The sequence below is a fragment of the Phalacrocorax aristotelis genome, chromosome 6 (assembly GCF_949628215.1).
Source record: "Phalacrocorax aristotelis chromosome 6, bGulAri2.1, whole genome shotgun sequence".
Taxonomy (NCBI): domain Eukaryota; kingdom Metazoa; phylum Chordata; class Aves; order Suliformes; family Phalacrocoracidae; genus Phalacrocorax; species Phalacrocorax aristotelis.
The window spans coordinates 34,829,230-34,853,099 of NC_134281.1; the positions used below are offsets into that span (position 1 = coordinate 34,829,230).

Sequence of the window (23,870 nt, forward strand, 5' to 3'; positions counted from 1 at the left end):
CGCAGGATGCTGCAGGCCTCAGTGCTGTGGGCACGGCCCCCCGCAAACCCAAGGGCACCCCTGCACCCGCAGGGGACCCAAATGGTGCCCAAGCTGGGGGAGAAGAGGGGGAGGTGGTACGGCTGCCCTGGGGGAAGCAGAGCCGAGGACATGCGTAGGCAGCTGGGTTGCAGACTGTGCAGGAAGCGCAGGCAGAGCATCTGCAGTGGAGAGGTCATACACCACCTCCACCCCCGATGATGGCTGCGGAAGCTTGGGAACAGCCAGACCCCCAGTGACCCCCAAAGGGCTCAGGTCTGGGGGGCCAGCATGAGTCCAGAGATGGATTGAGGAGGCTGCAGGGGCCAGGTAGGTGCTCCAGGTTCTGCCCAGCTGTGTCACCCCGGACGGGGGAGTGGGGTGGGAGAGTTTGGGGGTGCACTGGGATGGTATGCAGCGCTGACTCAGGCCTGTGCGGGAGGGCTGGTCCCAGCAGTCAGCTGCCCGCGGCCAGTAGCCAAGCCCAGCACCTTGCCATCTGAAAAGCATTCATTTTCGGGCAGCAGAAAATCAACATCCTCCTTTCTGAAAGGTCACCTCAGCAGCAACACAGCAGAGCAAATTGCAAGGAGAGGGCAGAGAAGGCGACCTGCTGAGCGCCGCAGCCCAGCTCTGCGGGGGCCTGGGTCTCTCCCTCCCTGACCCTGGTGGGATCAAGAGCCCCCCAGACAGAGCATTTGGCTGGGAAAGAGCCCCTGGGTGCCAACCAGCCCACAGCAGCCCCCAAGGGAGGGAGGACAAGGACTAGGGGGCTTGAAGGCTGAACCCCAAGCCCTGCCACCCCGGCAGCCCAGTTATCTGGCATTGGGTGCCCCCGGGCAGGTGCTTGTCCTGCTGCAGGGATCTGGCACGGTCCTCCAGGCCACGGGGATGTTCACTCATGGCAAAGCAGCTGCCAGAAACCACCCGCAGTCAAACTCCCCTGGGGCCCCAGAGGGAAAGATGCTGAAAGTAGGTTTTTTCTAAAAACCTGCCTGAAAGAGGGGTTTGCAAGTGCAAGGAGCTGGTTCAAAGAGGGGGAAGCAGCTGGTGCCCAAGTAAACACAGAAACCAAAACCTTGCAGTGCCTGAGTGGCTGCTCCCCAGGAGTGATGACGGTGCAGAGCATCACCGTGGCCCCTGCCAGGAGAAACCTGGTTTGTATTTGACACCATGGCTGGAGCACCCTGCCAGCCTTCACCGTCCTGCACACTCTTCCTCTCCGCAGTGCCGTGCCCCACCCATGGCAGGTTTGGCAGCGTCCAGGAACCAGATATGCCTGTCTGCCCTTGCTGCTTCACTTTTCAGACTTTTGGGGGAAAAACCCCAGCACCCAGCACTCACATGCCTGGCAGTGTAAGCCACCCAGCACAGCCCCGTGATAGGTCAGGGTGGGCACAGCCACGCACAGTCCCTCCAGCAGACACTACCCCCAACAGCACCCCTGGCCCTGTGCACACAGAGTCACCCAGGGATGCCCAGACCTGAGCTGAGTAGTGGCAGCAGCAAGTGCAGCCAAAACCCAACGGCTTTTCTGAATGCTCACTCTTGTGACAAGGTTTGCCACCTCTGTGCTTAGACGATGAGCAGAGCAGGCCCTGGGGCACCTCTCACCACCCCCTTTTTCTTTGCACCCTGCTGCTCTCGGCCTGTACCCTGTGCCAAGGGTTTCCCAGCGGCAACAGGCATGCCATGGGGCTAGGGAGAGCCCAGCTCCGCCCCTCACACCCTCCAGGACAGGAGGCTCGGGTGCTGCAGAGGTACCAGGACTTTGCACTGCTCCCAAGTCCTGCTTTCCCTTCTGCTCCACATGCGCCTGGCATGGGACAGTCACTCTCGGGCTCTGCTGGGCTGAAGGGAGCAGGCACAGGAACCCAGGGGATGCCTGGTGGGGGAACCCAGCAGGCAAAGGCTGCTCTGGAGGCAGAGGGGCAGCTTAAGAACAGAAATGAGGTGGGCATCGGGTAGGAGGTGACTCAGGCAAATGCTCTGCTGGGAAGCATCACCATCCTGCTCAGTCACAGCATCCCAGCTGCATGATGGGATGAGGCCGGGTGGCACAGCCTTGAGTGGCATGGTCTGGGAGCCCTTGCAGGCAGACCCCCAGCTCCATGGGGATGCAGCCCAGGGCCAGCGAGAGGCACAGGTGCCCTCCGGAGGAGCCCCCTTCCTCTCCCCAGCTCTGGGCACGGCTCTGCACCATGCAGCAGCTCTGTGCAGGCACTGCCATCTGCAGGCAGCAGCTCCAGGGCCAGCTCTGGGCCTCTGCCAGCACTAAGTGTGCAGCGCTGCGACTACAACCTCTCCCAGCACCAAGCGCAAAGCACCATGACCCACAAGAGAGCAGCAACCAACAACCATGGTCACTCACACCCAGCAGGGCTGCACCCACAGCTCACTGCTGCACACCAGGGCAGGGAGCCACATCCCTGAGCCCACAGGTGCTCACTCAGCCCAGCCTGAAGCAAACTGTTGGTTAATGCATGAAGAAACCCCTCTGCCCCAAGCAGCCGCGCAGAAGCAACCAAGCTCACACCTGGCTGCTCAGGAGGCACAGCTTGCCTACACCTCCTTTACACAGAACATCAGCGGCGCCTCTGTCCTGTGTGATGGAGGAAAAGGAGCTCTCTGTTTTTAACACAGCAAAGGAGTTGCTTAAAAGTGCTTCCTGGAGTCTCATGCTGGCATGTGGGAGAGACTGTTCCTTGTCTTTCTCTTTAGGAAAGCAGCATTTACAGCTCCATGCCTCGTTACTACTCACCCACACTCTGCTCCTAGCTTGCTCTGCTTCACTTGTGCCCCAGGTGAACATCACCCTAAAACTGTCCCCATGAAAGTCTGCCCATGCACCCATGAGGCTCTGCCCATGATGAGGGACTGCCTGCCCACATCCAAGAGGCAGAGACAAATGCCAGCAGGGAAAGAGACACCTGCTGTAACCAAAGTATAGTCTTTCTGCCAGAAAATGGCCGAGATCATGTTTTTCATCTAGCTCTGCCTCCAAAAAGGAGCCCTTATCCCAGGTGGCTTCAGCTATGGGGCCTTTACCCTCTTACATCCTTGGAAGGAAAGAACGCATCCTCTGAGATCACAGAAACAAGACATGGGAAACTCCGCACTGCAGAGGGGATTTTTCAGAAGCATTTATTTCACTGCTGACACTGGGGCTGCAGGAAGCAACTGCTCACCGAGCTGCCCTTTGCTGCAGAAACTTCACCCCCCTCAATCACAACCACCCACCTATGGTCAGTGTCTGCTCACCTTTCAGCACCTACATTAGACAGACCTACATCACTGGGACATTCACTTGTTAGGGACACCACTTAAAAGGATTAAAAATAATGATGATGGTAAAGCAATCTACAAAGTTAACGCATGGAGGCATCATGCAGCAACCAGATGATTTCAGACTACGTACAGATCAGATTTGCTGGGTTTAGTGGTGGATGAGTGCTAACTGCTTCCCTGCCAGTCTGACACGGTGCCACACTGAGGAATGCTCCCAGACAGGACAACAGCTCCCTGTTTCCTACCCAGTGGTAGGAAACGCTTCCAGGTCACAGCTTATACTTCCAGAACTACACAAGATTATGTGTTTGTAAAAGGTGCTGGGAAGTCCTGAAGCTTCCTTCTGTGACACTGCCTGCTTCCTACCAAGTGGCAGACACCTGAGTGCAGAAGAGTGCCTGAGCTGTGGGGTTTCTTTTTTCTCTTTTTTTAAATAAAAACAAAAGCTAACTGGTAAAGTGTTATTCTTAGCAGAGGTGGACCAAAAAAAAAAAAAAAAAAAAAAAAAAAAATCACATTACACTGGACATATATAGATTGGCCCATGAGAAAGAAGCTATATACTATATACTATTGTCCCATAATGAGCTTTTCTTCACCTACAGTTTCAACTTCCCAAGCGAGGTAGGGAGAGGGTGACCACAGGAAAAAAAGATGGTGTTTCCAAAGGATTCCACTGCTTTAAAGGTATCCTTTTAATCCCTTCATGTAAAGTTCTTTAAGGAAACACTGCCTTTTCTTCACAACAACATTCAGAGTTTTGGTTTTTTGGTTGTGTTGGGTGAGGGAAAGAGGGAGAAAGAAAACAAGCATCCCAGAGACAAAATGCTGGCAGTTTTGACACACTTTGGAAGGAAAGCACAATTATAAAAAGGAAGGAAATAACATAGTGAATCTGCAGATAGAAGGGAAAATAGTGCTGGCATAGTTTGCACTGTGCCCGCTCCAACAGCACTTGAATTACACACCCTGCTCACATGGAATCATACTGTCATGGACAGCCATCAGGAGAGGGAAAGTGGACACTAACAAACCTGTAGTTTAATTTTGTAGGAATCAGTAATACAGAAGCCTTTCATTGCCCCTCCTAGTACTAGACAGAATGTATTTTAAGGCATAATTTAACATCCATTTCTTCCTAAAGCAATTTAAAGTGTAACAAGCCAAGATGTCAGACACAGAAAACTCAACAACAGCTATTCTGACAGAGGTGAAAGCTATTATATGTACAGTGCAGTATTTGCCTTCGAATGGGAGAGTCTCGTCTTAAAAAAAAAGAAAAATTACTGCAGACCCAGATTCTAAAAAAAGCAAACATTGCCAATACAAGGAATGTTCATTAGAGTCCAGTTCCCACTAGAGCTATTCAACAGGCAGACATACACTGCACTGATTGACTATTCCCAGAGCATGCCCCCGGGAGGGGGGCAGAACCGTGAGAGGCCAAACTCTGCAGTACCCTAGTGCAAACTGCCTCAGAGGAAAAGCCTGTAGTCAACAAGCCTTTACACCTACTGTTAGGCTTCACTAAGAGATGTTGTAGTCAGGTGCCACCTAACAATTTCAGGACGCTCCCATAAAGGGGATGGTCCTGTGTGGATTCTAATGCACATCCCCCGTGAACAGTGTCCTGTACACATACACCTGCCAGGCTACCGGCTTTCCCTCTTCTGTGACTGCAACCGGCTCACAGCCACCAGAATCTCACATAAACAATCAACATGATAAAAAAGACAGCTACAGCCGCAAGCTTGGCATAAGTGGAACGCATATTCAGATACTTGGCGTCCTGACGGTACTTCTTGGACAAACTGGACAAGTTGTTGGCCTTGGAATCAAGAGCTGTTAAAGGGAAAGGGGAGAGAAGTTAATATTAGCTCTACCAGATGTTCCCCAAATGTTACATTAACTGTACAAGTTTCTCTGGAGCAACTGGAAGCACAGCAGTTCCACATGCCAGCACACCGTACGCCTATCTGCAGTGCTCTAGTGCTTTTCTTGCTGGGATGAGAGCCACCCAAGCTGGTGAGATGCTGGTCTCGCCCAAAAGAGGCACCAGTACCTACCGGGTACTTCAGGATGCAACTGACCCACCGAGTCCGTTGCTTTTCTCAGGAGGCTCAGGGATCAGCAAGACTTTCCCTCCGGTATGCTCGACCTATCCAGCTGACCAAGGGGACAAATACTGGCCATTCCCTGTACCTGAAAGTGCCTCTCCTCGCTGTAAGACTTCCTCAATGTTGGCCACCATAATCCTCTGCACATCTTGCAGCTCTGTGTTGATGGAGCCCAGGTTCCTCCTCGCCCGGCTATCGATGTAGAGCTTCTTGGTTTTCTGGATGTAAGTATCTGGAACAAGAGGGGGCCATCAGAAGGAACCTCACCTAATACAGAGCAGCCCGGCTGCCGAAGGAGTGGGAGTGCTGCTGAGACAGCCAGCAGACTGCATGCAAATATTCACTGAGTGAGGTCAAGAGACTTAAAGCAGGAAATCTGAATCAAAGGACATTTACCATGTCCCTACCACCTCTCTCCTCTCTTGCTCAAAACCACCCATTTCTCTAGTGCCAAAAAAAGGCTGAACTGTTGTTGATTTCACAGACCAAGCTGAAGAGGATCCTGTGGCTGTTGCTCCGTCCCCCCACCCCCACCCCCACCCCGGAGCAAGAAATTTCCTAACTAGCCACAGGGAGAGGGACCTCACCGAATTCAATGAAGGAATAGGGCCTGGAGACTGTTGGCACCTTCTTGCCATGCTGCTCATCAAACTCTGAATGCAAGTCTTCCAGATATGCAAAAGCCAGTTTCTTGGGGAATGCAGCTTCACACAGGACCAGGTAACACACTCCTTTCTCAATGATGTAGCTAGAATAGCAGACAGAGCCTTCATCAAACAATTTTGAACCTATTCTATCAAACACCAACCTGCATACCTTTATTCCTATGAAGCAACGAGAATTGGGTACAAGGAATTTCAGTCTGCCACATCTGGATAAGGTGTAAACTTTTCTACAAAGTAATGGCTTATTTTTTCTTTACCTAAAATATATTTTCTTGTAGCTTCAGACCCTGTACCTGTGCCAATGGCGCCGAACTTTGACTTCCTGGAACAAAAGTTGGCCTGTGAGTACCATCAGCTTAACAAAATACCAGCAACAAAAGAGTTATAATTTTGGAGTGAAAAGGGGAGGACAGTCACCAGAAAGAGGAGAGCACAAGAAAGTTTGCCAGCAGATTAGAGGGGAAGGTGGCCAACACGGCTCTCAGACAATGCAGTACAGCCAAGTACCTGAGGCCCACAAACGGGAAGCTCTGCCCTGAGATCAGGGCATACACAAAAATTTGGTCTCAGTTTGCTAAAAAGCCACCCAGTGACTGCCAGGTCCTGCTTTCCATTTCGGAGGGCTGGATATCCCCTTCCCCCGCACCCCAGCCTGCTGGTGGGGTGTTGCTCTCCATGTGCATGACCTCAAAGGCAGCTGGAGAAAAATACTGGTGCTAGATGGGTTCTGGTGGCTTCCCCTGCAGGTTTGCCATCAGTAAGCATGTCTGTGCTACCAGCTCTTCGGCTGCGATGTTAGGAGCTCCAAAAAGTACACTGGGACAGGAGCTGCTCTTGCTGTGCAATGCTGTTTGGTTTGTTCAGCAGCTGAATGCGCAGAGGTCCTGTTCTCCTCCTCCCACCACTCCATCCCAGTTACATCTAATCTGTATTTGTTTGCAGAGGTTTAGTGCTGACCTTGTTTCAGTGTGAACTCCAGCTCCTCTGCCAGCACTGAGAACAGGGGCCCTTCATTATAATTCAGCTAAAAAGTCTACTGAAAGAAGGGATAAGATAGAACCAATCTTGAGATTATTTAGGTTATATCTGCTTCGCTACAACCGTCTGCTGTTGCACATTCCCAACTACATTTTCCTCCTCATTTAGCCAATTAAAAAACAAAGGCAACAGTATTTCCACCAAAACCAAGGGAGCAGAGACGGTAGATAGCCCTGCACACACTTGTGAACGTTCCTCTATATTTTTCAGGGTGGAACTGAAATACTGCTTTTGTTACCTTCCTTTGACTTTCTGCATAATGCCATTATGTAGCAGTCTAGTTAGCATAAAGATTAACAGTGTATTAAAGAACTGGCTCAGTCACGAGGGCACTGTAATTAAATAAGTAGCTTAAAATTTTGTTAATAGTTGCATCAGGCTTACCAAACAACTTGCCCTTCACACTGCTTTTCCAATTACCCCAACAGGTCCAAGTCCTTTGAATTAACCATCCTCAGCTTGTTTCTGGGCTCAGGAGGATCCACTTCTCCTGCCTCTGTGTGGCCCGTGTGTGAATCCCACCAGCCTTCAATAACAACCAATCCACCCCAACCAGAAGCAAGAAACGCCAGTTACTATAATCCATTCCACAAGAACGTCCCCACAAGCCCATGCTTTTATTCCTTCTTATGTCCCTCAGCTTGGACTGCATCAGCACGTAAGACTAATCCTACAGGACGTCACACCTCTTGTTCTTCCTTTACCCTTGGAGACCTGCTTGACAGCTTGGAGCTCCTACAAAGAATCACCTGGAGCTTGATTTAGCCACTGTCATGAACAGCAATATTTGAAAAAGTCTTTTGAAATAAGCAAAACTGGTGTCAGATAGGAATTCTGTCAGTGTTCCTTGAGAGCCAGGGCAGCAAACGCAAGATGAGAGCAGTCAGAGGAACATTCTCCACAGGAACAGCTCTGCTATCTCTGCTCCAGCCAGCTGGTCCCACCTGGAGCTCTTCAGCTGTATTTCCTGCTTGCTTTTCCCCTGATGTGATATTAGATGTCTTGGATTTAAAGCTGATCATCAGCACCACAGAGAGCAAGCATATCTCATCCTGTCCCAGACAGATAATTTTGTCAACCACAGAGCAGAGCTCCTGCACAGCTGGGCTCCTCATTTTTACACTTTGTGCATGCCTCCAAGCTTTAGCACAGCACCTGAGCCTGCTAACTGCTCAGCAGGGTATGCACACAAAGGGTGGACGCTGCCATTTGCCGCTGCTTATACTTCTGCACTCTGGATTTCCACACACTGCCTACAGCCAATAGGTTTCTTAAAATTATCTTGGATCATTTTGATAGAAAAAAGCTTTATCCTGGTAACAGTGGCAAAGGCCAAGGGTTGTTTTCAACATGACAGTTTAAGAGCCCGTTCAGCCATTCATCAGCCAAAGGTCAACTACTGGCTGACAGCAGAGCAGACGCCATCTGTGTTTCTGTAACTGCACAGCCACATGCACCGAGCAGTGAAACTGAAAGGGTGACACAGCTTTTGGAGCCGAAGCCTAAACATTACATTTGACAGAAATCACTTCAGCAGCTGTAGTTTAAGCTTCACGTTTCAGCAAGACTAGACTCTTCTCTGAATTGGTCAAGCTAAAAACGTTCAACGCCACCTCAGCAAGTTCAGCAATATCCTTGGCCACACTTCTAATTCTCACACCACAAAATGCTCTTCACTGGTTTGTGCTGCCCTCCGCAGTCAGAGCTCTGATTTGACAGAAGAGAAAAAAAAAAAAATGGTGTGCTGCATTAACAAGCAGCACAGTCAGCAGTCAGCATTATTTTAGACTAAATCTCAAACTCCCCCATTTGCTCCCCTTCCTGTACTATTATCACAGGAAGCTTTCTGATCTTTTCAGACAGGTCCTGCCTTAAGGGAGGTGGTGGTTGAGTGCTTTGCAGCAGCAGCTGTCAGTTGCCTGAGGACACTGCCTAGGGATTAACTCAGTACAGGAGAAATGCTCCTTTCCCTGCCTATCTGCCAGCCAGGTAACCTGGCTGTTTCTTTGAGACAGCTGTCAAAATACGAGCTTGCCCAAGTACTCCCACCTCGTCAGAACTGGTGACATTACAGCCACCATTCAGATGCTTCGACCTCCCAGGAACTGCAAGTGACACAGTCTTCCCAGACACAGCTCTGCTTGCATCATGGAAGCAACACAAGAAGGGATTTACTAGGCTCTACACAGACTCTTTCCCAAGGCATCACTGCCAGTCAGTGCTATACCTGTGCAGTGCCATAAAATGAGTTTTTAAATTCTAGTAAGTTAAAACTTCTAGAATGAAGTTGATGCAGAGCAGTGGTTTGCAGTTAACTCTGGCAACAGCACCCAAACCTGAGAGGAGATGGGGATGGCCAGACTATTTTAATCAGGGCCATCCTCTGACCGCTACAACTCCCTGTCTAAGGCAACCAGAAGCCAAAAGAAAAAAGATAACAGGAACTCTTGCTGCAGTTATCATATGTAAGCCAACCACAAGGAAAGTTGCCCTCAAAACCTCATGGCTTTTGCCAAAGATTGCCCTTCCAAAAAACTCCTGTTCCTATCTTGTCATGTTGCTGAATCTCTGAAGGAAGGGACAGGGCAGGAGATTAGCTAAAGAACGCTTGTTATAGAAGCAGAGACCTAAAGCCCACCTTGCCCTGCATTCAAAGGCCATCCTCCTGCTCACCCAGCTGTAAACATGCACCTTGTCACCAGGGCTTGGGAATCAAGAGGGATCCCACAGCTGGCAGCATGGCAGAAGCGGCGCCAAGCACAGAAAATCTTGGTGCATTGCTAGCAAAACTGTACAACTCTGCCTTGGTGACCTCCCATGGCACCTGATCTCAGGGACTTCTCACACAATTATTTCTGCTAATAGCATAATCCTGATTCTTGACAAGATCTTGGGCCTGCTTAAGTTCCCAAGCATTATTCTGCTAGGTAAGTATATGTCAGGTAGAGAAGCATTCCTGTTCTCAAACATCAGCTTCCTCTCCTGCCTTTCACTGACAGTCAATTCTTCCTCCATTCGCTTGCTTTTCCAGTCCCCTTGCCACGGGTTAGGGAGTAAGGATGTCTGACCTGCACTCTCTGTAAGTTTTCATTATTTTATGTTCAGGTTGCCCTGCTAGAGCCAAAAGCGCTTTTAAATTGAGAGTTTCCGAACAGTTTAGGAAACCCATTAAACACACCCAACACATTTGGCAACAACAAGACTGACTTTACAAGATGAGAGAAAAAAAATTGTCAGTTATTAAGGAAACAATAGTTTAAAAAAACCAGGGATGCTCCATGTGCTTCTGCACATGAAGATAGTGCATGGAAAGGTATGTTCTCATAGGATACGCAGAGAGGAGAATCTTGTGCAAGAGGGGCTCACAGGAGTACTGCCAGCCTGGTTTCACCAAGGACATTCTTTTCCAAACAGAAAAAACACAGGAGGTACAGAAGACGCGCTGAAGGTATCTTGGAGTGCAAACAGAAAAAGCTTAAAGGGAACAGAAGCATCATTGTCTTCAGCAAAGGCAGAACTATGAACCCACCTGAAAAACAAGTACCAGGCAGCAGTGCTGAGAAGTAACAACTCACACACTCTCCCCTTAGAGCAGCGATTACACTTCAGCTCGCAGGGCAGAGAGCTCAATAACTCACCCTCTCTCCGGCAGCCCAATTTCTAACAAATCCTCACTCTGACCCAGAAGTGCCTTCACTTACTTCCGCGGTGGCAGAAGCCTGTGAATATGTCCCCCACCACACCTGCAGGTACTTACTGGAAAGCCATGGCTCCCGCTTCCAGAGTGCATCTTGTGGGGGACTGCTCGTTCAGCTTGCGGAAGAGCTGCTTGGCTTGGCTCTGGTACTGCTGCAGATCGCGGCCTGACTGAGGAGGGAGGGCAGGCCGTCAGGGGCGGCTGCTACCGGAGAGACGCCGCCGCCCGCAGACAGGGTGCCCGGGGGGGCCTCGGGCGCAGTCCCAGGAGAGGGAACTGCCCCCAGCACCGCGAAGGCAGCTCTGCGGGCGGGACATGCTTGTGCGAGAGCCGCCCGCCGTGTGAGGTGCGGCTGCGAGGGGCCGGTTGGGCCGCCGCCGCCCCCCGCCCGCGCCTCACCGACGCGCACCAGGCCGGACACCCCTCCCGCCACATGCGCGGCCCCACCTGCTCGTCCTCCTGCATGGAGGCGGCCAGCGGGAGCCCGTCCGCCACGCGGGCGATCATCGTGAGCAGCACCATCTCCGCGCCCCGCCGCCGCCTGCCACGGAGCTAGCCGGAAACGACCGTTCCAACATCCGGTCCCACCGCCGCGAGCAGCACGGGCGCTTCCGGCCGCGCGGCAGGAAACCGCCCGGGCGGCAACACGACCCCCCCGATAAGGGGCCTCAACGGGGGCATAGTAGGAAAAGCGCAGACCCGGGCGCAACGAGACACCCCCTCCTTGACCACGCCTCCTCAGCACAGCCACACCCCCGCTGAAGCACCGCCCATACGCCACAAAGTCACGCCCCAAACTCATCCCACCCAGTGACCCCGCCCCATCACACGTGACACCCTCCCTCACTGGGGCGGGGCGGCGGCGGCCCGGTGGGCGCGCGCCAGGGCGGCAGCCATGGCGGCGGCGGCGGAACGAAGCCGCCTCAGCTTCCCGGGCGGTGCCGGGGCCCTGGGGCGGCCGGTGCCTATGAACCTCTTCGCTACTTGGGAGATCGACGGTTCCAGCCCGAGCTGCGTCCCCAGGTAACGGTGGGCAGACCCTTCCCCTCACAGAGGGCGACCCACCGGGGGTTTCGCGACTGGACGCGGGTTGGAGGCCCGCACCCAGCCGCGAAACCCCCGGCGGCTGCTTCCTCAACGCCCCTTTCCTCTCCGCTTTGTAGTCCTTCTCTCAGTTTTAGGGTCCCTTTCCTCCATTTTGGGGTGTGTCGTTCCCCCCATTACTTCAGCGATGGGCAGGTTCCTGCTACCCCTTCAATGGATTTTGGGCTGGGCGGGGGGTGCAAAGCCTGTGTGAAAGCACCCCCTAACCCTAAAAAGGGAGGGGGTACCACCCTCTGCACCAGGTCGCCCTATGGCCCCCCCATGCGTTGAGTGCCCCCCCCCCCCCAAAAAAAAAAAAAAACCCAAACCAACAACCTGGCTTGGGGTGTGTGTCGGTGGCAGGTTTTGGGGTGTCCAGCTCCATCTTGCACCGGGTTGTGCTCCCTGAGCCCCACCGTCCTGCGTGGGGTGTCCCGTTAACGGGGCCCTTACCCCATAAATGCCCCATGTCAGTTGTCTCAGGGAGGGCATCACTTTCTCTTTTGCTGGTTTTTCACCCGCTACCGCTCTCAAATCTTTCCCCGCCTCTGATGTGTGTGTATAAACACATGGATGCATCCCTGGCTGTGCTTTTTTTAGCGTGTATGGGAGGGATCCCTTTTAGCTTTTATAAAACTTGAGCTTTTCAAGTCTGGCTTTAACAGAATGCCTTTGAGGATTTAAACACGGCGAAGGTGAATCTTTGAAGCGCTCCTCTTTCCCTCTGTATTTTTTTAATGGGATGCAGCAAGTGAGCAAAAAGGGAACAGAGTCATCGGGCTGACCTCACAGGAATGTAAAGCTTTGCAAGCTTTACAAACACCCCCAAATCCCTCTGTCTTTTGCACCATCCAGATAGCAGGTTGGACTGGATGGCAGTGCCTGTGTCTTGCAGGGCTAGCAGCTTGCTTGTGGGACTAGTAACTGTCTTAGCTTAAACATTACCCACACTCGTAGTGTGGGTGACAGCACGGGCAGGAAGATGGCATGGGGTAGAAGAAAACCTGAGTCCTGCAGTTGCAGATGGTCTTGGTTTATAACAGCTTATCTGTGCTGACAGCACCTTGGAATATCTGTTGGGCAGCAAGTTTCTCCACTTGTGTCTTGTTTAGCTTTTCTTCTCTGCAGCAGGAGATCTTGGAAGGGGAATTGCACCAAGGGGAACGTGCCCCTCTTCAAGGAGTCACTCTGCTGTGGAAGGAGTTGCCAGTATGGGAGGAGCTGGAGAAGCAGTTGGTGCACTTTTCATTTTTGCACTGGATTCCAGTGCGGCTTGCATTGACCCTGGTGGTGTACAGAGGACATGGGAGCCCTCGTGTAATGCCATTTTGAAAACTGTTCTCTCCACTGTACTTCAACTACAGGAAGGTAGTTGGGTTTCTATCTCATCCAACCTCATAACAGTGCCTGTTAAACTGAAATTAAAAAAACACAAATGTCTGTCACTGTCAAGGACTTTTAGTTCTGCATTATCATTTATGCTGATACTTGCAGATCTGAAAACGAGCTCACAACATAGCTTGCTTCTTTGCAAATCTGTAGATGACCAGAAAATGCAGTGTAAGGACACTGGCCCTGCCTTGATGCGGTAGGGCATGGGGGTGCATCTACACAGGACTTGGCATTTAGGTGGGTCCTGGGTGCTTGAATTGGGTTGGGCAGGTGGGCAGCAGATTGCAGGCAGCTGGTTGAGGTGCCTGGAGGAATCTGAGTGATGCAAAGGATGTGTGGGTACCTGGGCAGGTGGGGCAGAACTGGGGCTTGAAGGAGAAATTTTGGAGTCACTGAAACAAGCTGTGAAGGAGGGGCTGGTAGAAGCAGTCAGGTTGTGTGCCCTGGGGCCTGAGGCAATGGTGGGAGGGCTGGGGTAATTGGGACTTCTAGGAATGTAGCTTTTTTTATGAGGGAATGTGTGTAGCAGTGGATCCCTCTGGTTTCAGCCCTATTGTTGCCATTACCTTTGCTTGCTGTTCCTGGGTGCCCTTTTCTCCTGGAGCCCTGTGGAGTAACGGGAGATCCAGCTGCTGCATCTGCTGCTTTCACAGCAAGCAGGTCTTTCCACAACCCCGCTGGACGTGGGCTGCCCCATGCGGGCTGGGCAAGCATGCGAGGGTTTGTATAGGGTGCAACGTGTGGCAGGTCTGCAGTTGTAGCTGTGGATGCCAAGTTTTTTGTTAATCTGAAATGAAGTCAGGAACAGCTGAGGTTGCAGCTCCTGCAGTGATGGTAGTCTGATTGCATGGTGAGGTGTGTGCTATGCTGCTTGTGCTGGGCAGTCAGTGAATCCTGTAGCAGCAGCTGGGGTGCAGAGCCTGGACGCTCAATTCTGCTGTTTCTAATCATTTAACATCATGTCTTGTGATGCTACACTGGGTCCATGCTTTGCATTTCATTACAGACTTTGCAGCAAACTTCTCTGTCAGAGAAGGCAGGAGTTTGAAAACCTTTAAGTTATACTATTGCCTCTGTAATTTAAGTTCATGTTGTATTGATTTTTCATGTGCACAAAGGCTTTTAGGATTCTTTGTGTTAAAGCGAGAGAGACTGGGGTGAAAACTGCAGGGGAAACAATATTCAAAATGAGCTTGTTCTTCAAGGAGACATCTGTGAGGATGTGGAGGAGAGTGGACCTTGGTGTGTGGTCAAGTACTGTGGAACTGCCTTGGTCTCTCCTGAGATTTCCATCAGTTACAAGTTCCCCTCCGGGTTCCTGTTGACAGGACAGGCCTTCCTAGTTGAGAAGAGGCTTGAACTTGGCAGAAAGTCAGAGGATTCATGGCAGAGGGGCATGTGTTTGGGGAGGGAGTGTTGCTTCCTTCCCTTTTCTTTTTGGTACCATAAATCTTACCCCATTTCTAAACCAGCTTACTATTGGAGAAATGGAGCGGGAGGGGCTGGGTGGAAGCAGCTCCTGGAGCAGGCTGTGCTTGTGTTTCTCTAAATTGTGTGGGTGGGTGTTGAGGTGGAGGGCCTCGTGCAGATGTGGTGTATGCTTCCCAGACGATGGCTGAGAACTAGGCTGTGGGAGGAAGATCACTAAAGCACTGCTCTTCAACACACTTTTCTTTGGTGCGTGATTTACTGAAAGTTGATTCAGCCTCGGGGGGGATGTCAGTGAAACCTGGAAGGCTGCTGTGGTGCCTCCGTAGAGTTTGCTTGTGTGAAAAGGCTGTGTCTAAACTTAAGGAAGAATAATAGAGATGAACCATAGCGTTGTTCCGCAGTTGTGTGTTCTGAATGAAACACAAGGTTAGGTGGTGTTTTGCACTTGTGCTGGTCTCCCTTTCTCTTCTGCCATTCGCTGAAATGATTTTCTGACTTCTTTCTTCAGCACATGTAGCTCCTGGGGGTTTTGACTGACCACAGTGCTTCTGAAACGCAAGTACTTTCTTTTAGTCGCCCCAGAAACATGACTCAAACTGTGTCACTATCTGGGTGTAACTGCTACATACCAGGAGGGAGAGATGCCTACCTTTTTCTGCTGTTTCTTTCTTCTGTGCATTGAAACATTCTCCTTTGCGGAAGGTTCCATTATGTAAGGCTCTCCCTACCACCTGTAAAAACTGAGAGTGGTCTTCTTGCTGTGTGACTGTAAGAGAATCAAAACTTTTCCCTCTGTTTGCTCACACTGAAAAGTAAATAATACTTGGGGGGGCATAGGGTTGGGGTTAGGTTTTTTCTTTTTTACTTTCCAATCTCTTGATGAGGTTGTGGATGTGAATGGCGGGATGCAGCACCATCCTGTTTTGAAGGAGCCTCATGGGGAGACAGCAGCATGGGGAGGCTGTCTAGTGGAAGAGTGGTCATGGGGGAAAGCTTTGTTGGAAGGGGGTCTGGTGGAGCAAGAGAAGGTGAGGGTCTGTGCTCCCATTCAGAATGGGTTTTGGTTTAGGCTACTGCCTTAATTGTCACATACTTGGAAAAGTTCCTGCTAAGCTTTGAACTGGGAAGTGAAGTTGAGTGTATTGAGACCAAACTGCACATGGAGCAGATGTGACTTGGTATCCCTTGGAGACCCGAAGGCAGCTGTGGAGCAGATCTGGGAAAAGACAATGCTGGAGATCTGAGGCTGCTTAGTGGGCGCTGCCTGAGCATTTCACATGCCACCTTGTGTCAGTACCTTGTCTGCTGGGTGAGGAAACACGAAGGGAATCCGCACGCATCCCCTGGACTTGAGCAGGAGGTTACTGGTGCAGGGATGTTACTGATCAGTGTGCCGTGGGGATCGTCTTGCAGCACAGGGACTTTGACACCAGCCCTGGCGCGGACATCCCAGGGGCAATGGAAACTGATTGGGGTGAGGCTGTGGATTCACAGCAGCTGAGTGGATCCTAACAGTTTGCTCATGCTCCAGGCTATGTGCTCCTTTCCCTCTGCCAGCTCCCTTCTGATCTGTGTCTCTTGGTTTCCTGTAGATTAATGAGTTGCAGTCGTTTGCAGAGGGGTCTGCGAGCATGTAAAGGTAACAGCACAGGCGTGTGACTAGGAGGGACATAGTGAGGACTGCTGGAGGATCCCCTCTCCCAGCTGAGTGCTGAGGAGGTTGTGACCTGTGTGGAGTCCAGAGCTGGCTGTTCTCTGCGAGGCTTTGCTGTAAATGTGCTCGGAAGGGAGAGGCTTTGCCTCTTGGTATGAAGGATATGGTGCCTATGCTGGGAATGGGGACTTCGCTTGGCCAGTCAGAGCATGTTCTGGCCCGACTCGAGCAACGGCAACCATGTGCCGTATCAGCAGAGAAAGGCAGGTAACTTGCTAGAGTAATTATTATAATCAGGTGAAGATACATAATTAAAAACGCTGATTAATTCAGACAGGGAGAGATATGAATTTAAATGTATCTTAACCTCTTGATCTATTGATATGCTGACATTTAGGAGAGAACTCTTGTTTGTTAGGATAACTGCTGGCATGTTTGTTTGGAGCTGACTGTAGATTTTTGGTACATTTGGAACTAGGAAAATGTCTAATTACTCAGATGACTAGGTACGTTTCAGAAGTGCTTAGTTGGAGGCTTTGTTTTGACTTTGTTTGAATAGCACGGAATGCCTAACATTTTACACTGAAGCGAATTGAATACAAATGAGTGCACAGGATAGGCTTAAAAAAAAAAATCACTAAGGTGATGTTGAATATTTGAGATACATGATGAAAAGCATCCACAACTGAGCAAAGGAGATGAAATGCTTGGGGTAAAGTGCAGTGGCCAAAACCAACCCCTTTATTCTTAGAGCCAGGAGATCCTATTTCTCCTAGTCTTCATGGAAGAGATCAAGACCAAAATAACATTACTTCAGGCAAGATCAAGTGATCCCGTAATGCTCCCCATGTAAATCCTATCACAGCAGTTACTAAATTTGTCACTTTGTACAATACTACTACAATACTGTAACTTGGACTCTTGTATTCAGTGGCAAAAATTTTCTGTCTAGAGGCTGAGTGGTTTGTTGGAGTCAAACTTCCGGTTAGACCTATTTTGAGTTGTCTTTTAGCTGACGTAAGGTGAAGCTTGTGCATGTCAAGAACAATTCTGAAAAAGTCTTAACATCTCAAAGGCGCTAGCAAGACATCTCTGGTCAGGGCTGTGCATGGTTTTCATTGGGATGCTTTGCACATGCCCGGTGCAGAAGGGCATTGTGAGTGCAAGGAAAGGGCTGCTCTTTCAAAGGGCCTCTTTCCTTGCCTTCCACCTAGTGAAGGTGCCCATGGGACCTTCCCCTTGTGTCCTCTGGACAGTCTGGCCTGTGCTCCTGCAGCCCTGTGTGGCAGGAGGTGACCCTGCAGCTGCTTGTCCAGGAAATATCAGCTCTGTCGAATGGAGCCATTGATACTCCATCTTTCATCAGCTCTGAGCCTGCAGATGATTTCTGTGGCAAGCTTGTGGCTGTATCAAATTAGCTATGAAATGATTTGCATAATAGATTAATCAACCAGTAATAAAGCATCCCTTTTCTGCCAAGAAAAGAAAAGCAACAACTCAGCTGTTACAAGAGGCCATTATGTTCCTTGCAACCCTTAATCTTTCTTTTTTCGCGAGCATTTCATGTTTTGGCCTCGCGCAGGAAGCTGGCCTGCTCACTGGTTTTATTTGTCACATCTTGGCAGGTTTTTCCAATTCTTTTGGGCCAAATTTTGCCACCGTTATGGCGACCTTCTAGGGAGGGTACTTCCTATGGAATTGGTGGCCGGCTGCCAAACGACTCTGTATTGCCAGGTCCTCCATTAGCGTCTGCTTTCCATTGGCTTACTGAAGAAAGTTAAATTCCTTTGGGCCCCTCATGTCCCTTCAGAACTGCCCCATTTCCCCAGGAAGTCGGGGAGCAGGAGGACAAGTGGGAGTGGGGAGCCTCAAAGAGCATGTAACTGTGAGTGGGCAGGAACGGTCACTGTATTTTTTTTTCCTGTGTTTTTCCCTCCCTGTAAGATGGCTGTATGACTTTCCTAACCTGTATGGGTCTCCTTTGGCTCCAGACATGACATCTGTGTGTCCTTGCTTGGTCAAAGAATGCCATCTCCTAAGCAGTGCTGGGGGTGTTTTAGTCCGAATGGATCCTTCCTTGCAGATAAGAGGCTTAACTGCCTAATTGAATGTGATAGCGTGAAGCTCCTCTCATGGTGAGGTTTAATTGGATTATAGTACTGTACAGTGATGTGGAGGCTTGCAAGGCATGCAGCCAGCTTCACAAGGAGAGAGTGAATCCTTGCTAATCATTCACGTTTAAAACAACGAATTGCCTAGAGAGCTCTGACGTGCATGCTGCAGCCAGGAGCCGGGGAGGAGGGATTCCCCAAAAATGAGGGTCATTGACTGCTGCACATGCAGACCCTGTCCTTGGGTCAGTGCAACTGTAGTAGAGGGTCTGCAGATCTGCCTGGTGAGCCCAAGCCTGGGGAAAGGAGGAGGAGGTGTGCTCCTCATGCATGGAAATGTAGATGTGTGGGCTCTTGTTGCATGCTGGAGTCTGGAACACGTTTCCTCCTCTAGAACCACTTCAGCCTTTCCTGCAGTGCTTTGTGTGGCTGTGTCACTTGTCACGAGCTGTGCCTTGCTTCTGAGGTGGCCAGCTTGTTCCTTCTCATCTAGCAGCTGCAAGCCTGCAGGCCAGTCTGGCTTCAAGTGCAGTTTCTTGCAGGGCAGTTACTATTTTTGATCAGGAGCTCAAATGCCAGTGTTGGATCTCCCTGCCCCAGTGGGAAAGCAATCTAATTTTTAAAATGTGCAGCAAAAATAAAAATCAGAGCAGTTTATATGCTGTGAAGTTTGCTTGGTGGAGGTTCTCGTGCATATGAACTGGAGATGGGGTCTGCAAGCCAGAAAGTGTGCTGTTGCTTGCCTGGGTTGGGGTGGTGCATGGTGGCTGCTGCACCTTTGCAGCACTTGTGTTTCGGGTGCAGCTCCCAAAACACAGGCTTTGTGCTTTGTGGAAGTCGCTGCCTGCCTGAACTGCAGAGTGGCTGTTCTTAGAAGTTTTTGCACGGAAAGCGTTTGGTTTACTGATATTTCAAAAGAGCTTGAAATCTACATGGTTGCTTAGATCTTATTTCAGAAGAGTTGTCATGGAAGATAGCATTTGTTCTCCTGAAAGCAGACAGATTAGCATAAAATTTCAACTTTGACATTGTGCGCAGTGTGCTCCTCATCCATAGACTCTGCTAGTTTGGAGAGTTAACTCTCTTTGATTTTTGAACATGCATGAAATGCCCCCAAGGACAGTGTGTGCCATTTGGGCAGGGAGCAACAGCGCTGGGACACTCGGAGGTTTTGATCAATTCACCCTGTTCCCTGCAGCAGCTTGCCTGAACTGTGTTAAAGTGAAATAGATAAATGTGATCACTTTGTGGTTGTTAGGAGGTGGTAGTGTAACCACTTTCTCCCCTCCAGAGACAAGTGCTCCAAGATGTATAGGACACCCCTTAAGCTGTAGTTTGGTCTAAAGATAAACCAACTCCCCTCTCCTGGTGGTTCACCTTACTGGGCAGTCAGGTGCTCTGGAGCTTGTAGGAGGTAAGCGGAAGAGAGTAAGGAAGAGGGAACACTGGTGTTTAACCAAAACCTGCAGAGCCTGCAGGTCCTCCTGGGTCTTGGGGAGGTAGTTTCTTCTGTTCTAAAAAGAAAAAGAGAAACAAATCTGGTGATCCGGGATGGATTTCTTTAAGCGTATGTTGCTGGGGAGAGGTGGAAGTTTGAAGGTGTGAGGCTATAAAGGAGGGAGGGATCAAGTGTGTGCCTGCGTGCAGGGTGAAGGAAGACACATTTTCACTGCTCAGCAAAATGTTTTGCTGTAAAAATCTTCTGAAGAAAGACACTGTCTCTTTCCATCAGATCCCTTTGCTCTGTTAGGCTTGACTGTTCAAAAATCCTTCCCTGCTTCTTTTATTTTTCTACAAAGCTACTGTAGTGTGAGGGCTTGGAGGTGCTCCTCGCTGTTGGTAAGTAAATGTCATGTGTGAGAGAGATATTCCTAAAGGGGTCTTTGCCTCTGCAGGGAAACACATGGAGAGCTGCAAATTGGAGACATGGGAAAACCATGGAGCTCATAATGTGGTTCTAGTCTGTGTTTCAAGGGTTTCTAGTGCAGGGCTCATTAATGGCCAAAATGAGCAGCAGCTTGCACATATATTTGTCTGAGATGTGTTTCCCAACAGGCACTAGGGCCGGATCTAGATATAGAACAGAGAATAACCCCCATCAAGAGATTCTTAGGAAGCCTTATCTATATATAGTCTATATAAGTTTGTATCCCCTTTCTGCTGAGAGGACAGTTTCTGCCTGGGGAACGTGGTTAATGCAGATATACCCCAGCTTCTGAGAACCGGGCAAAGGTCCATAAGTGTCACACCTGCTGCATCCTGTGTGAGTGATCCTCAATGTGTCCAGGCTCCTATGGCGGTGCGTTGCGGTGGGGAATTCTCTGCCAAGGGCCCCAGCTGTGCTACCCTGTGCTGTGAGTGTGCTATTGTGGCGAGCTGGTGACATGCTCCTGTGGCCAGCAAGGCTTATCATCTGTGGGAGCACGCAGCAGCCACCGGCCAGAGGGAACAGCTGTGAAGGCTGGGGCATGTCGTTTGTGCGGAGGTGATGGTGCCTGCGCCTTCAGAGCACGCTTGTCTGTTGGGTACTCTCATCGAAGTGGTGAGATTGTAGCTTGGCAATGCCTTGTCGTGAAACAGCTTTTGTAGGACTTTATGCCAGTGCAATTCCCTTTCTTCCTGCTTACTAGAGTGTACCATGAGAGGAACCTGCACAGACATATTGCTGCTTCTGGAATGAGAAACAATTTGCGGTGCTCAGTCTACCTGCTTCATCTTAATGCAGCCAAAAAAAAAAAAGACTAGCAGGTGGCTTCGGTCAGAAGTGGGAACACACAGCGAGGTGGACAAGGCTGCCCTTTCATACAGCAGCATGGTCTCTTATTAATTTATGGGAGGGTGCAGCTTCACAATTAGATGTCTGAGGCAACTCCCAGCCAGCCTCCCTTTCCATATAGTACACAACTTTTTCCAGCTGGTGCACCACCGGGTTTCATAGCTGTCCCGACAGCTGCTGAGGGCCAGCTGTGGAGGACCATAGCCGCCTTTCTACTGCAGGGAGTTTGCTGCCCACCTAACATTTTTGCAGTGCATCCTGAAACCAAAGAAGTGAGAGTCTGGGGAACTTTGTACCAGCTTGAACTGTTGATCTGTGAATAGCTTGTGAGGTTCTATTGGACCTGCTGGAGCCACAGCTTCTCTTTGGATGCATTTGGCTCTAGGATTGTGGGTCTAGGTCTTTTTAAAAAAAGAGCAGCCTTGTTTTCTACACTGGAGACGTTGATTCCTTTCTCATGTCTTTTAGGGAGGTCTGACAGCATAACTTTTAACCGTGTTCAGGCTGAATCCTTGACAAGATGTGCTTTGCCTTTCCTAAGCCCATGAAAGTCGTAGGGCTGTTGGAGGACATCTCCTCACACACATTTTTACAAATATAGCAGGATCATCTGAGGTCACTCGGTCTTGAGTTTCTTCAGGGAGAGCACACTTCAGCTGGAGGCTGTGCTTGAGCTAGGTTTTACTGCCTCTGGAGGGGCTGTTCTGAAAATGAGTGTCTGTAACGTGGGGTCTAATCTCAAGACAATCCTGCAAACTTTCCAGCGCATCAGATATCCGTGCAGATTCTTTATTTCACCTTGTCACGTGTGTCCTGATTTCGCTGCTGCCTCAACCATGTGAACTCAGTGGTTTGTAACGGGGACAGAGATATTACCGTTCTCAGCACAGCAGTTGTATTATCCATTTCCTGGCTGTGGGGTGCCAGCATTGGGGTCCCTACCTTTTTACTGTTTCATCTGTGCAGTGGGTTGTTTTGGGGGTAAGACATTAAGCATTTACCAGTCCTCTGCCTGTTCCAGCAAAGCTCCAGCAGCTCTCTTGCTGACGAGCTCTTTCTCGGATGTGTGCAGAGCTGTGCATACTGTCCTGACACCCTTCAGGTAAGGTTATAGGTAGCTTTTACCAGCTCCTCTTAGGCTGAAGTGTCTGGTGGCTCTTTGTAATCTACCTGCTTAGGCTGCTGCTTGCCAGCACTTTCTGCCCTGTACCAGTGCAAGCATTTGAGAGTTCACATGGTAAAGCAGACCAGGGCAGGATTTGGGGCATAGAGGTGAGGAAGTGGGTTGTATATCAGTGGGATTATCCCTCTGCTGTGCTTTGCTGCATGATGGTCCGAATGGTTGTGCAGGCAGAGTGTGGGGAGGAGAATGGAGCAGGTAACCCATTTAACCTAGTGCTGCAGTTGGAAAGGCATCAAGTGGAAGCAGTAAGTGGTTTTGCATGCTCCTGATGCATGCACCACATCTCTGATTTAGCAGAGCTTCTCTTCAGGCTGGGGAAATAATTTTTAATAACCGTGGGAAGAGAAGTGTAGCCCGTTGTTTAGAGGCTTGTGTTCTAGCTGTGTGCTAGAAACCCTGGGTGGTCCAAATCCTTGTGTGCATTCTCCAGCTTTAGGCTGCTGCTATCAGAGCTGCAGAGTGGGGCAAGGGGAAGAGATGGTTGGGGTGGATGTGATCATTCCTTCTTTTGGGCTCGAAGGGGAGGTCTCTGGTGGAAAGAAGATTTTGGGAGCTAGCAGATTGTCAAACAGGCACTTTCTAACTTGAGTAATTGACAATGTAACCAAAGCTACTGGAGATTGTTGGGGCTGTAACTGAATCTTTCACACCGATTCTTATGCAAATTCAAACATGTGCTCCTCGTTTCTAATGGGACACCTACAAATACAACTGGCTCTATTCAGAACTCGGCATCCATGCACTGGATCTTTAATTGCTAATGACTATAGTAAGAGTGTGACTTGTAGAGCTGCATTTCTAACAGTTTCTCAGTGCTGCTCTTACGTGTACACATGAAGTTTTCCTGTAGATTTTATGTTAGTGACCTATGGAAGTTCTGGCACGTGGTTTGGTGCTGAAACTGTCCATTGCCATACTGCTCTGGTTCAGCAGCAGTGTGAGCTTGAACATTTCAGTGCTGTTTTCTTTGCTGATGTGTTGGGGCTCATTGAAGGTAAATTAAATGGCCTTGAGCTCTGCAGAAAATAATTTGGTGTATTTAACACTGAGTGCAAATAATCTCAAGTTTCTACCCAGCAGATCTATGACCGTGAGTTGATGAGCACATTTGATAAGTATTATTTTGGGCTCCTGGGGGAGAGATTGGTGTCTGCAACCTCCTGGCATAGCTTCAAAATTAGGCTTGTTTTTTTCATAAATGCGCCACGTGGAGTTGTTGGTCAAAACCATGTGGGCTTACTTTCTTTAAAATATAAACAGCCTAAAATGTTTGTGTATGTACTGGCTGGATATTTTGTGACTGTAAGCATTTCCATGTTTCTACAAGAAATGAAGGTAATTATATAATAAGCAAAGATTCATATGGCTTAACTTGTCTCCCATCTGGCATTAGTTAAATTGGTGTTTTCATCTGCAT

General features: G+C 49.8%; 2 protein-coding genes across 12 annotated transcripts in view; one reads left to right on the forward strand and one right to left on the reverse strand.

Annotated features, from left to right (window-relative positions):
• Nucleotides 1–3,137: 3,137 nt before the first annotated feature.
• Nucleotides 3,138–11,588, reverse strand: SEC22B (SEC22 homolog B, vesicle trafficking protein). Its single transcript, XM_075097134.1, has 5 exons — nt 11,271–11,588; nt 10,884–10,993; nt 6,011–6,171; nt 5,509–5,655; nt 3,138–5,148 (listed from the first exon to the last, which is right to left on the reverse strand). The coding sequence occupies exons 1-5, from the start codon at nt 11,343–11,345 to the stop codon at nt 4,994–4,996; spliced, it is 648 nt and encodes a 215-aa protein (XP_074953235.1). The 5' UTR covers nt 11,346–11,588; the 3' UTR covers nt 3,138–4,993.
• A 59-nt stretch (nt 11,589–11,647) lies between these two features.
• PACS2 (phosphofurin acidic cluster sorting protein 2) overlaps nt 11,648–23,870 on the forward strand; it is an 84,758-nt gene continuing 72,535 nt past the window's right edge. For 10 of the 11 annotated variants that reach the window (XM_075097135.1, XM_075097141.1, XM_075097145.1 and 7 more), the window contains exon 1: nt 11,648–11,846. In XM_075097135.1, coding sequence (XP_074953236.1) covers nt 11,719–11,846 — 128 coding nt within the window. In that variant the 5' untranslated portion in view covers nt 11,648–11,718. The remainder of the gene's footprint in view (nt 11,847–23,870) is intronic. The other variant, XM_075097136.1, reaches the window with a different exon arrangement.

Coding starts and splice junctions, on each gene's coding strand:
- SEC22B (XM_075097134.1), bottom strand. CDS start 11,345: ATGGTGCTGCTCACGATGATCGCCCGCGTGGCGGACGGGCTCCCGCTG. Junction 5,656..6,010: donor CTATTCCTTCATTGAATTCG/GTGAGGTCCCTC, acceptor CTCTTGTTCCAG/ATACTTACATCCAGAAAACC. Junction 5,149..5,508: donor GCGAGGAGAGGCACTTTCAG/GTACAGGGAATG, acceptor TCCCTTTAACAG/CTCTTGATTCCAAGGCCAAC.